The 14,335-nt window shown below is 43.2% G+C and overlaps 1 protein-coding gene across 2 annotated transcripts in view; it reads right to left on the bottom strand.

The window, feature by feature from the left end:
- Positions 1–14,335, bottom strand: part of CAMSAP2 (calmodulin regulated spectrin associated protein family member 2) — a 97,674-nt gene that overhangs the window by 25,085 nt on the left and 58,254 nt on the right. The window contains exons 3-5 of one of the 2 annotated variants that reach the window (XM_070768747.1): positions 12,300–12,461; positions 9,269–9,352; positions 2,641–2,673 (exon numbers count right to left, since the gene is read on the bottom strand). In XM_070768747.1, the coding sequence (XP_070624848.1) occupies positions 2,641–2,673; positions 9,269–9,352; positions 12,300–12,461 (279 nt within the window). The remainder of the gene's footprint in view (positions 1–2,640; positions 2,674–9,268; positions 9,353–12,299; positions 12,462–14,335) is intronic. The other variant, XM_070768748.1, reaches the window with a different exon arrangement.

Raw genomic sequence — 14,335 nt, 5'->3', positions numbered from 1 at the left:
TACAGGAAAGACACAGCACCGGAGGCCCCGTGTCAGTAATAACGTGTAAGTCGGCAGAGACAGCAGCCACGCGGCCACAGCCTTCTCTCCTGAGCAGCACCACTAGACCTGTCTTTCCAACAGCGCTACAGCTCTGAAGCTGAGTGCTTAACAGAGCGCCACAGGGCTCATCTATGTGAGTTCACTTAGCCCAAGAACTTAATATAAAAGCATCACAGAATGGATTTTGGACATTTGAAATGTCCAAATTATCAGTTCTGTGGCTCTGAAGATGATAAAATTTGCTTTAACATTAGACTTAACTTAGACGGCACGCTCTTGTGTAAAAAGATTAAGACCGGAGCTCAAAGACTGAGGAGTCATCAGCGTCAAGGGACGGCCAGAGGATGTAAAACTACTCCTAAAGGAGGCCTTGCAATAAGAACTGTCACTCTAAGGAGCTGGAATCAGACCACAAAGAAATCCTGGCTTCTCATCTGAATGCTGAGACAATGCAAATAAAGTGTAACCACTGTGAAACTGAGAAAACCCTCCTGGATGAGGTTTCTACCCTAACCCAAAGCAGAGCAAGTATAAGGGTTTCTGCTCCCTCTCAGAAAAGAAGAAGCTCTTGTTTTTTAAAGACTGGCTGGTGCGAGTGATACAAATTTGTAAGACAGTTCCCTAAAAATGAGACCTGCTGTAAAACTGAGAGTTTACGAGAAGGAGCTTCTTAAGTCAGACTAAATACCTGGGCTCAGATCCTGCTCCTGCCACTTCTCAGCTCTGGGATCTTGGACGAGTTACCTGAACGCTCATCTCTCGGTTCCTTATCTGTGAACCGGGGCAGTCACAGTGCCTGCTTCACAGGACACGGAGGACTAAGAAAGATGATGACGTCATGCGCGACATACACACGGGCACACAGCGAGTGTCACCAGAGGTCAGCTGTCTTTAGCTACTAGCTCTCCTCAAGCCAAGAAAAATCATGCTGAAGACTTAATGAAAATTGCACACTGAACTATTAGCAAAATTTATAATTACAGCGGTCACTGATATTTAAATACAAGGTTTTTTTTTTTTAAGAAATCAAAATTAATTTTTCTTCTATCTAAACTGATCATCTCTATTTCATAATTAAAGTATAATTATGAAATATAATACTCTGGTGAGAATAAAAACAAAAAATTACTTACTGAAAGAGATTTACTATTTGGTGGTGAAGTCAGATTTCCTTTAAATGACTTTCCCCAGAAAAGCACACACATTCAAGGGGAAATATTTATTTCTATATACCCCTCACTGGCTACTCAAGAACAAGATTCATGGAACATTTTCCCATGTGAAGAATTTCAGAGGAGATTGTTCTTATGAATCAGTAGGGACTATAATCTGTATTTAATGGTAGAGCGCACCTATATTCAGGAAAAATCGCATCAGTGCACTAGAGAAATTCTTCAGTTGATTTTGTGTTTTTACGTAATCGTTAGTAAGCATCCTCAGTGAGCTGCTGGCGGACAGTTTAAAACTCAAGCATGAAAATCAGGACTGAGGGGGAGTGGCAGCCGGGGCCTCGCCAGCCTTCCGATGCCCCTGTGGCTTCCAGGCCCCTCCAGCCCCACTTCCTTGGGCCATTAAGAAACAGAATACTATCTCTGGAAATGCTCTACAGTGGCTGGCTCCGTGCCAGACTTCTCGGACCTCCAGGGCCCACGGCCGGAAGTGGACTGAGCCGAGCGCCCAGGGTTACGGAACAAAGGACTGAGCTGTGTGCTGTGCTCTGCAGCGTTCCACCGAGGGGCACAGCAACCCGAGCACACACGCACACAGCTCCCCGAGGCTGCGGCCACGAGGCCTGCGGTCTGGACCAGACGATTCATGGTTTGCAAGTGGCCGGCCGCAACATCTTCCTGAAGATTACATCCTAGAAGGCCTACCAGGGAAACCAACTTTCAATCTTGAAGTCCTGTGGGTCTCCCAGAACTTCTGGAGTGTGCTCGGCGCTTTACAAACACACTGCTCTTTCTACAAACTGAGACATCTGGCATTTAAGAGGGATGTATTTTCGATCTTTCAAAATTGTGGTGGACTTCTAAGTTACATGTCTGTTTCTGAGGGTGAAAAACATTTAAGTGGTTGAACCCCCAGAGTTCACACTGAAAGATCAACTCTTGTAGTCAAACCAGAACTGAATCTGTTAATAGTTTAGATTCAGTAATGAGAGGGACACAGAACCTGTCACTTTTTTAAATTACACAAACAGTATCCTCTATAGGTCAGGCCAAAAGGAAATGATTCTTTCAAAAAGATGACTTGATAATACAAATAATTTACGTGTGCAATTCATACTCACTTTTACTGACATTATTAAAACCAGTACAAATCTATACCCACACTTTCTTCTTACTAGTTACTTATGGTCTGCCAAGTAATGACAGACTAGTTTACACTTTTAATTATCTTTAAAGCGTCTAATCCAAATTTTGGCTAGATTTTTTTTAGGTCTTTCTATTCTGCACTATGATCAAAGACCTTACAATCCAATCTCCACTCGTGACTAATGGAGTTATATGAAATGACCGTATCAGCACGACATCAACAATACAATGACACTCTGCAATGATGTCTGGAGGGTGAGCTGAAGGAGCTGGGTAAACTTACAGGAACCAGTTTCCAAAACCATTTGGAAGGAGACTTCAGAGGAGGCAGCAGGAGAAAAGGGAAAGTGAAAGGGAAAGTGCATCAGCATTTTTTAAAATTAACAAGTTATAGTAAAGTTTCTGTTAGTGCAGCTCCAAGTTTACAGTTCTCAAAACACTTTTAAACTGTTAATGCTTGAAAAGTTAGCTTAAAATATAGAGTTTCCTCATGATAAAGACCACCACCTTCTCCCCGCAACTCCTCTCCCAACATGGATATGTGTTTTTAGGATACCCTGGACCTGCTGCATACTTTGGCAGCAAAGAATTTTATTTCGCAGCTCTGGAACCACACATCATATTAAAAAATAAAATACATGAGAGGGAATAGAAAGATTCCAGGGCTGGACTTGCAACCACTGAAATTCTTAAGACATTAGGAAGCCAAGTCTTTGTCCCAAAAGGAAAAGAAGGCTGTTCCATAAGTATATGAATAAGAGCAAACAGTAATGCAGAATTGAACATGATGATAATTTCCCTTAATGATATAATGAATTTCTTTCAATTAATAGGAAAGAAGAACAGTTGGCAATTCCTATCAATTAATATTTTTATAGAGTCTCTAAAGCAAGTAGCCACTAACACAAAGAGAATATAAATGTTATTATTTTTACTATCCAGGGGTGTCTCAAAGAATATAATTTTATGTCTTCAAGAAGATTAATTTAATAAACTCACAATTTCAGATAACTGAATAATTTGTGATTGTTTATATTTCCTAGCACCGTTGTTTTTTTTTCGGGGGCGGGGCGGCGGGCAGCCCTAAATAAATATTTGTTAAAGTGAACCAAACTAAATGGGGTCTGAGTTAAAATTTGTACTAAACTTTTATGTAGAAAGTTTTTCTTACAGAAATTAACAGTAAAAATAAGACTATTTGGAAAAATAACATAAATAACATACATTCAAGAACTTAAAAAACCTGAAAAAGTCATCTCAAGAATCAGAAAACTCAAGAATCAGAAAAATACCAGCTTCCCACAAAGAGATAACATTTCCAATAAAGTTTTCTTGCCGCATCAGGAAGAGAAACCTTAACAGTTTTGTCACATGCATTGTAACTGCTCATTTAACCAAAGCCTCTGCAGCTGCCTCTGCGGGAGCCCTGAAAGGCAGAAGCAGGGCAGGAGGCCCGGGAACGTGTCTGGGTTCCCAGAGACGAACAGCAATGTCAGAACGGGAGTCTTCCTGTCTTTGATACTAGAAGAATCCATTACATAGAAATTACTAGGGATTATTCAAAACAGGTGATGAGCAAAGGAGTTAGTCTGTATTTCTTGTAAAATATTCAGTACTTGAATTTTTTACTAACTCAGAAAACTCTGACACAGCTCCCAATGACTGGAGCTGGGAAATCTGAACAAGTTAACACCACAGACTGGTTGTAACCCCAGTGTACACACACACACACACACACACATACACACGAGTCCAGACTGCTACAAATAACTGACTGAAGGATGTAAGGAAGTGGACAGGACACAGTCTCCCTTAGAGGAAAATTCCAAATGATACAGGGGCTCGACCCTTCAGGGAGGGAGCTAACTTCTCTCCTGCAGCGTGGGCTGGACTGAGTGACCCACTTACAAAGAAAACAGTGCTGATGGTGGAAATGGAAACTTGACAAGGAGGGACGTGACTTTAATGAACCAAGTGATCACGTGGACACCGTCAGTGACGAGCCGTGTTCATGTCCCGCGCTCCCTGATGCGAAGTGATGAGGCGTGAAACCACCTCTGTGATGTTCTTCTCTGAAAGCCCACACACCAAATCTCATCACGAGACACAGGAGACAAACCCCAATTCAGGGATGCTGGATAGAACACCTGGGCAGAACACAAACTGGGAGACTGTAAAGAAAGCCTGTGGTGTAGTCAATATTAATAATCCACCGACGTCACTTTCCTGTTGTTGACGAAAGGGCCATAATTATGACAGTAAGATGTTAACACTGGGGGAACTGGACAAAGTTGTGCTATCTTTGGGATTGCTCTGTAAACTAAGATTATTCCACAATACAGTTTATTTCAAAAATGAATACACACAAAATTAGATGAGGGTACAAACTTCCAGTTAGTCATAAGATAATAAGTAGTAGGGATGAAACATACAACATGGTAATTAACACGGCTGCATGGTACATATGAAAGCTGTCAAGGTAAATCCAAAGAGTTCTCATCGCAAGGGAAAATGCTTCTTCTACTCCCTCAACGCCGCATCTCTATGAGGTGACGGAGGCTCGCTAGGCCTACTGCGATCCTTCCGTGCCGTGTGTAAGCCGGACCGTGATGTTTCGCACCCTAACCTTACTCCATGCTTTGTGTCAGTTAGAGCTCAGTAAAACTGGGAATGAGCAAATGAATAGGTGAATAACTGTGGACAGAAATACATGCATTTAAAATAAGAATCTATCAATTCGTACAGATAATACAGATGACAGACTGATAAACAGATGAGCTCAGATTTGCTTACAGTACCCTAACTAACAAACGTGGAAGAAATGATGGAGCTAGAGAATTACCATTTTGTAGCCACCATAGTAATAGTAACTAAAGTAGGTGTCATCCATAAATGCTAAATCTAGGATGCAGGGAAACGCTGAAGAGGAACAGGGTATTTATAGTCTCAAAGTGTCTCCTCTCAAATTACTACAAAAGGAAAAATAATAACCACGCAGTCAAAAAAATCAAACAATATCTTAACCAACTGATCAAAATTATTTTCATCTAATAGGGGCAAATGGCTATCGTGTGCCTCTGGATACAGTCTTGTAAGAAGTATACACCTTACGTCGTATTTCAGTCTTAAAAAGCATAGCTTAACCTATCTGCAAGGAAATGCCAGTAAAAATATCAAATTGAAGGATATTCTATGAAAATGCCCTTTGTTCTTCAAAAATGTTAAGGTCACAAAAAAGAAAAGCCCAGGGACTGTTCCAGATTCAAAACGAAAAAGATACACAATTAAATCTATTATATGATCTCAGACTAGATCCCAGTTCAGGAAACAGCATAAAGTATCGATACAATTGGGGTGACTGACAAAACTGAACACAGCTCCAAGTCCGATCAAGCACAGTGCTGACATTAAGTCGCCTGTCCTGTGTCAGTGGGTAGCTTTGTTCTTAGGAAACGTACACAGCAATATTCAGGGGTGAAGGGCCATGATGTGTGCAACCTTGTTTCAAATGTTTCAGAAAAACATATACACATATGTATTTGTGTGTGCAACATGTAACACAAGGGCACACATGCAAGCACATGAAATGTTATAAAATGTTACCACAAGGGCCCAGGGTTCCTGCAGACAATCCTTGCAACTGTTTCTAAGTCTGAAATATTTCAAAATAAATGTCCTTAACTTAGCAAGTTATATTAAGTCCACAGCAATCCAAATCTTTGTAGGGTCTTGTGTCCAAATGCACAAGACTGATTGACAAAGCTGTTAAATCTGATTTTTACAGTCCTCTTAGACAAAGATTAAAATCACGGTATTAGGTTATCTAACTCATATATAAGTTACTTCAGATCAAATCATCTTTATAAAATATTCCTTGGAGAAAAAAAACTCATGGTACCACCTCTGAATTTTTAAAATGTTTAAATATACACGTACATGTGGAAGTTTATGAGCGCCAACTACTTACTATTTTCACCAACCTTTCAAGTCCCTTACATTTACTACATGCAAACTGAGCATCGCTTTCGTAACAGAATTTAGGAGCCACTCACCCAAACTTTCAGTTTTGCAGACACAGGAGAGAAGGCCCAGGGTAGTGGAGGGCCCGGGAAGGGCAGTGGCAGGACTCTCCTGACCAAGACCAGGCCCACTTCCCACAGCACTCGGGACAAGCTCCTTAAGAGAATGAACACTGGACTTCACGTCGCTGGTCCTAACCCTTAGAGATTGTTGAAATAGGGCTGCCAGATTTTGCAAAGAAAAATACAAGCTGCTCATGCAACTTACACCAAAAATTACTTATCTAATTCACACTTTAGAATCAAAAGGAGTAGCAGAAGCCAAAAGAGAAACTTGAAAGAAAATAAAGAAAATAACATCAGCAACCTGTTTAATCAAAATATTTTCCTAGGACACTATTTAAAACGCCTCCCTCTTAAAGCACCACCCAGTCCAACAATCAGAAATAGATGGTCAGATGATGGTCTAATAATCTACTGAAATGGCTTTGGAATTAAAATTCTGGTCTAACACTAATAATATACAAGTATCCCTCAACAGAGCATGTATTTTACCCAGAAGATAGCTATAGAAAGAAGCTTCATAAAATTAACGCTACTGAACATCTGAGCAGAGAATCGCTGGACAGGACAGGAGATCAGACAGTCCCCATCCAGCAGCCCAGGCTCCGTCCATGGGGGGAAGCGACAGATCCCAGGGTTGGGCACCTGGGCTTCTGCCTTGCGAGCACGAGCTGAGGCGGCAAAGGGCACGGCGGCCTCTTACCAACGGTACAGCAAGGAGAAAGAGCAAACCACTCGACCTCTCTTCCCTAAAAGGAGAAAAGGGTGAAGATTTTGCTTTGCAAGAATGAAAATCAAGAATAAAGTGATTCTCTTTCTAGCCATACAGTTCAAATGCTGAAACTCCCACTGCTAGGTTAAGAGAGCAAGACTCCCTAACCTTGTCTGTGCTTGGCCATGTGTTTCTTCATGACACCTGTGCAGTAAGACGTGTGAAATGAACAGCTTCCCACACATCTTAACAATGAGAACAAGGGTAAAACTCATTTGAAAATGAAGGTGTTGAACCTAACACACGGCACAAATCAATCTATGAAGCAGAAACAGACTCTCAGACACAGAGAACTGACCTGAGGCTGCCAAGGGGACGGGGGGCGGAGGGGTGGACTAGGGGCCTGGGGTTAGCAGATGCGGACTATCACACGCAGGATGGGGAGGAACGAGGTCCTCCTGCACAGCACAGGGGGCTGAAGATGCAAGACCCTGTGATAAACCATAACAGAAAATAATAGAAAAAGCATGTACATGTGTATGACTGAGTCACTTTGCTGTACAGCAAAATTTAACACAACACTATAAATCAACTATACTTCAGTAAAAAATTAAACATACAAAATAAAAGGGAAGAAAAGGAAATGAAGGCACAAACGCTCTGTTCGTGCTGAATGAAAATGAGCAGTAAGCCAGATGCTTAAGTGAACCGCACTGGTTCATTCGTTCACTTGCTCAACAAATCCTGGTTGTGAAGTGTGTATGTGCAATTCCATGGGAAGTCAGAGTGGTGGATCAGCTGTGTATGGATTCCATACAGTTTGCCTTTCTTAAAGGTTAGTGAAGGGCAGGAAAGCTCGGCGTGCTGCAGTTCATGGGGTCACAGAGTCAGACAGGACTTAGCGACCGAACAACAACTCCATCTACAGCTGACTGGAACACAGACAGCATTTTTTTCCATTGAAACAACGTTTACTGCATCCTCTGTGATCATATAAACCCATGTAGCTCATAACGTGTGTGCAACACTACAGCACTGAGCCATTGTAGGTGATAAACAGGTCTCCATGAAGCTCTGTGACTCAGGATGGTGCTGAACCTGATTTCTGATCACAGCCAGAAGCAAAACAGCAGACAGGAGGAGATCTGTCTCCAAGGCAAGGGTTTCTACCCTGAGGGAAGAAGACATCGAGGAGGGCGGTAAGGGAAAGGGCTGGGGACCCGGTGGGGGCCGGGCTGGGGAAGGCAGCGAGTGGGTCCACCTCCACGGGGGAAAGGTCAGCCACGGGAGCAAGAGGGCGAGAGCGGGCCAGCGTGATCCCAACACCAAATTCAGGCAAAGCTGCTGGTCTTCGGCAGAACCTTCCTAGCAAGGCTGGTTACACACAAACCAGCTCTCCCTTCCCCTCCTGTTACAGAGCATCAGTGGCCAGCAGCCTTTGTCCAAAATGAAGACAAGTGCAGCATAATAATGAAGAGACTCAAAACAACCCAAATGGAAAATAAAGTCTCTGAATAACAGAACTTCTTATACCTCAACTGAAATGCTGGACAGTAAGTTTCAAGGGCTCTCCCTGTAACACATTTTAGGAAGTGTAAGATATACTATATTGCAGGAAATACACTTTAGGTTTCAGTACACAACAAACACACAAGTCTTCAGAGAAGAAACCTCTAAGAGCCTGTTTAAGAATTTTTAAAGAATAAATCCACATCAGTGTTTCTTTTTCCTTCACAGAATAACCATGTTACAGCTTACAATTCCCGGAATAATTTTAGAGGCTGGTCTTATTACAAGTCATTATAAGGCTGATACATTGGAAACTGTTTTCTTATTTCATAACTCTACCAAACAAAGGCAGAACCATTATTTTTGCCAAAAGAACCTCAGAAATTGAGCTCTAATCATTAACAATCTTTCCTAAATACCATCATCTGGTTAACCTCCATTCTGCACTTCTACTTACCTGGCATTTACGGCAAGGCTTCCTAGGGTACAGTTAAGATCACCAAAAATAGTCTGATGAACATACCTACGAACATTTCCCCAAACAGCACACACCTGTGAACACAGGCTCTCATAAAGGCACTTTTTTCCCCTTAGGAACATGTACGTACCTTTTGACCTCCTAGCGTTTCCACTGCGTGATGGTCTTTCAATTTCTGTTCTTGTTCCATTATATCCTTCAAATGTTCATTTACCTTAAAATATAAAAACATTAATTTTAATTTATAGTCAAATATAATAAAAAAAAATAACACGTACCTTAAAATGCCTGTGTTCAGGTCTCTGATGTCAAATACCAGTGCCACTCAAATGAACAGAACCTCATTTTCCCAACCAGAAAAAAGTATTTTACAGTATTCACAGGTGTTTTGTTTGAAATCCTAAAATTCATTCATTACTTTACCAAATACTTGTTGAGTACCTGCTACGTGTCAGGGGCCAGCTGGAGTGCTCGGGAAAAAAGGTGCTTGACGACTCCAGTTTTGATGCCGTTGTTTGGTCGCTCAGTCGTGCCTGACTCTCTGCGACCCCACGGACGGCAGCGCACCAGCCTTCCCTGTCCTTCACTAGCTCCTGGAGTTTGCTCAGACTCATGTCCACTGAATTGATGATGCCATCCAACCATGTCATCCTCTGCTGCCCTCTTCTCCTTTTGCTTAGGAAACAAGACAGCTATTTTTCTGTAAAAATGTTCACAATCTCTTTTAGGACTAATAAGTGAAAACTATTTTCCTTAAAATTAATGTTTTCATTATCAGTAGAAAACACTTTGTTTGGATTGAATTCTTAACCTGTGATTTCCTAGGCATGTCCCTGGATCATGAGTGGGGTTTAGTGTGGTCACAGGTCACAGTTAAAATACATGAAAAGCTTTGTATACAGGAACTTCTCAGGGAGAAGGTCTAACTTATCAGATTGTTCAAACAGCCTATAATTCAAGATAACTAAGAAACAATCTGTTGAGTGCATAAAGTATTTCTTGAGAATAGTTTAGATAATTTTGGATTTTGAGTTACTCATGTTACGGTCATTCCAACAACAATAAATAAATGCTCAAATTGACTAATAATGGCAATCTAGAAAATATGAATGCCGTTATCAACCATTGTAAACTAAATCAATAATTTTAAAAATTCTATTGCTTGAAAATTCAGTTCTGTGCTTAAAAAAAAGGACTGAATCATTTTAATTTATGGTAACTTGGTCCCATCACTTCATGGGAAATAGAAGGGGAAACAGTGGAAACAGTGTCAGACTTTATTTTTGGGGGCTCCAAAATCACTGCAGCTGGCGATTGCAGCCATGAAATTAAAAGACGCTTACTCCTTGGAAGGAAAGTCATGAACAACCTAGATAGTATAATGAAAAGCAGAGATATTACTTTGTCAACAAAGGTCTATCTAGTCAAGGCTATGGTTTTTCCAGTGGTCATGTACGGATGTGAGAGTTGGACTGTGAAGAAAGCTGAGCGCCAAAGAATCGATGCTTTTGAACTATGGTGTTGGAGAACACTCCTGAGAGTCCCTTGGACTGCAAGGAGATCCAACCAGTCCATCCTAAAGGAGATCAATCCTGGGTGTTCATTGGTAGGACTGATTCTGAAGCTGAAACTCTAGTACTTTGGCCACCTCATGCAAAGAGCTGACTCGTTGGAAAAGACCCTGATGCTGGGAGGGATTGGGGGCAGAAGGAGAAGGGGACGACAGGATGAGATGGCTGGATGGCATCACTGACTCAATGGACATGAGTCTGAGTGAACTCTGGGAGTTGGTGACGGACAGGGAGGCCTGGCGTGCTGTGATTCATGGGGTCACAAAGAGTTGGACATGATTGAGCGACTGAACGGAACTGAAACTTAGTTAACAGTTACTAACAGTCTTTTCTACCCGTGACTCTACCCGAGGCATTACAAGGAATTAACAACACACAGACTTGTTTTGGTGTGTGAGGCTGCTGCATGCCAGATCTCAGAGCATCGACTCACTCAGCTGTGTAAAGTACTCTTCCTGAGAGACGGCAGAAGCAGAAATGAGCTAGCTCTGACTCAGAATCCCCCATTCACAAGCTAGGACGTTAATAATTTGTTGGTATCTGTGAGTCTTGGTTGCCAGTTTGATGGAAACCTACTCCATGCGTGGTCTGGGGGATGACGGCTCCGAGACAGTCCCCAGCGATCCTGGTGAGTGTGGGCAGGGCTGAAAATTTGCTTCAGACCCACCATGGGCGACGTGCTCGCTTCCAGCAAGGGCATGAGCTCACTGTTGTCTGCACAGAGGTCAGGGTCCCAGCTTCCCAGGACCGGCAGAGCCACGGCCTCATCCAACTGCCTCGAGCCCCGGAAGCCAACGAGAGGCCAGCGAGGCCTGCAGGCCGACTCGGGTCTGCAACCTCACAGCTTCCTTTTCCTTCTCTAAGGCTCAGCTTTGTGGCACAAGCCTTTCTAACTACATTATTTATTTATGGTCTTACACATGTCACTCCAGCAAACCTAAAAATCATCTAATTGGCAATATGAAAAACTTATTTCATTCCTGGATGCAAAAAATGTTTACGGAGCACCCACAGAGTATATTCCCTACTCAGGAGTGCTGTGAATTTTGTACTAATCTGATATCAACTAGGTTTATCATAAAATGTAGTGACAGATGTTGCAGAATACATAAAATCGCTTTCCACCATTTTAACCGTTTTTTTTTTTTTTTTTTTAAGTCTAAAGGGAATGGGAACTATTAAGTAAGACTGCATGACTTTAATTTTCACTTTGACTTAAAACAAAAGAATAATGGAGTCTGTCTTAGTCTGATCATGCTGCTACAACAAGAACACCAGAGGCAGGTGGCCTGTGAGCAACGGAAATGTATTTCTCGGGTTCTGGAGGCTGGGAAGTCCAAAGCGCCAGCAGACTGGGCCTGGCAAGTCTGGCCCCGCTTCCTCAGAAGGGGTGAGGGGCGCTCTTGGGTCTCTCATGAAGAGAGCAACCCTGTTCCCACATGAGGGCCAGCCTTCAGGACCTCCGAACACCAGCACACTGCGGGTCACGATGTCAGCGGACAGCTCTGTGGGAGCACAGACTTTCAGCACAAAGCGGGGAGGCACAGCGTCCACGGTTCTAAGACCGCTGCCACCCAGGGGAGCACCCACCTTGTTGATCCAGTACATGACAGCGTCCTCGATGTCGTAGGGCAGGTCTGTGGCCTGGAAGAAGGCCGAGTACTGCTGCGCGCAGGCGGCCACCTTCTCCACGCTGACCATCTCCACGGTGTAAGCCATCATGAGGGTGTCGATCATGGCCAGGTGAGCACTCTGGAGACAGACCGAGAACGACCTTTAGAATCACAATGAGGGACGGCTGCTTTTACACTGTTAAATGTTACTAACATTGCCCAACAAACAGGAGCGGAACTAAAGGTTATGAACAATAAGCCTTGCTAAGAGCATAAATGGTGCACACGGGCCAGGGGTGAACTCAGGCAACCCAGCCCCTTTATCACTCAGACGCTCGCTGAGGGTCTCCGCTCAAGGTGCTCATCTTCTCCCACTCAGAGGAGGCTCCTTGTCCCGCTTTTCCTGGTTTTGAGAAGGTCACGATCAGTTACTCAACAAAACGACTGCAGACTTCAGCGTCATCTCTGAGCAAGCTCTCTCCTCTCATCCACAGGGAGCCGTGTACAGACTCCACTCCTGAACTGTCCCTAGAGTCTAGCCTCCTTGTCTGCTCACCTCCATTCCAGCTCAGACACCACCACTTCTCACCCCTGAACAAGGCCAATAACCCTCTGCTTTTCCTGGCTGCCGCTTCTTCCCCACCCTCTGCATCCACCACAGGACTGCTAGTCTTTCCTTTACTGCTGTTTCCCATGAGAGGTAGTTTCATACAGAAATGTTACACCATGGCGGGGAGCGCGGTGGGGGTGGGGGTCGGTTCTTAAAATTTCCCAACATTAGGAAGTTCCTAAAGTTGAAAGCACCCTGTTGCCCTCCTGTTCCCCAAGCAGTGTCCATGGTTTGGAACGTATTCTCACCAAACACTGTACTCCCCCCAGCTCCGGGGTAGACACTCGCGCTGCCTTCTGCTCTGTGGCGCTGTAAACACACCACCACCCTGCATTTCTCCAGGGATGACGGTCACTGCGGGGCTGCTGGGCCCAAGGGCAACCGTGTGTGTGATCTGAGAAACAACCACGGATCTGCTTGCTGGAAGGGTGGGGCAGCTTCCTCCCCTCCCCAGAGTGTTGCCAAGGGTGCCTGTTTCCCCACATTTTTGGTCAATATTAGACATCATGCACTTTTTATCATCTGTTATCCAGTCTGGAAGTTAAAAACCTTCCCTTGTTCAGACTGCACATTTCTCTGATTAATGAGGATGGGCATATTTTCATACGTTTAGCAAATATTTGTATTTTTCCCTCAGAAAACTGCCCACTCATATCTCTGGCTTACATTTCTCTGTGAGATGGTCACCTTTCCTTCTTTATTTCTTGATTCGTAAGAGCTCATTATTTATTAGGTGTCATTTCATCATCAAATACCTTTTTCCAGCTTATCTTTGGACTTTCTACTTTATTTGGAATGTAATATTATATTAGGAACCAGAGATCAAATTGCCAACATCCGTTGCATCACAGAAAAAGCAAGAGAATTCCAGAAAAAACATCTACTTCTGCTACACTGAGTACGCTAAAGCCTTTGACTGTGTGGATCACAACAAACTGTGGAAAATTCTTCAAGAGATGAGAATACCAGACCACCTTATCTGCTTCCTGAGAAATCTGTATGCACATCCAGAAGCAACAGTTAGAACCAGACATGGAACAACAGACTGGTTTCAAACTGGGAAGAGTTATGTCAAGGATGAGTATTATCACTCTGCTTATTTAACTTATACGCAGAGTACATCATGAGAAACGCTTGACTGGATGAAGCATAGCTGGAATCAAGATTGCTGGGAGAAATATCAAGAATCTCAGATATTCAGATGACACCACCTTTATGGCAGAGAGCAAAGAGGAACTAAAGGGCCTCTTGAAGAAAGTGAAAGAGGAGAGTGAAAAAGCTGGGTTAAGACTCAACATTCAGAAAACTAAGACCATGGCATCTGGTCCCATCACTTCCTGGGAAACAGACGGGGAAACATGGAAGCAGTACTGGACTTTACTTCCTTGGGCTCAGAATCACCA

The sequence above is a fragment of the Bos indicus genome, chromosome 16 (assembly GCF_029378745.1).
Source record: "Bos indicus isolate NIAB-ARS_2022 breed Sahiwal x Tharparkar chromosome 16, NIAB-ARS_B.indTharparkar_mat_pri_1.0, whole genome shotgun sequence".
Classification (NCBI taxonomy): Eukaryota; Metazoa; Chordata; class Mammalia; order Artiodactyla; family Bovidae; genus Bos; species Bos indicus.
Note: the sequence above shows the minus strand (reverse complement) of the source record. Positions and strands in the feature narration are given on the sequence as shown.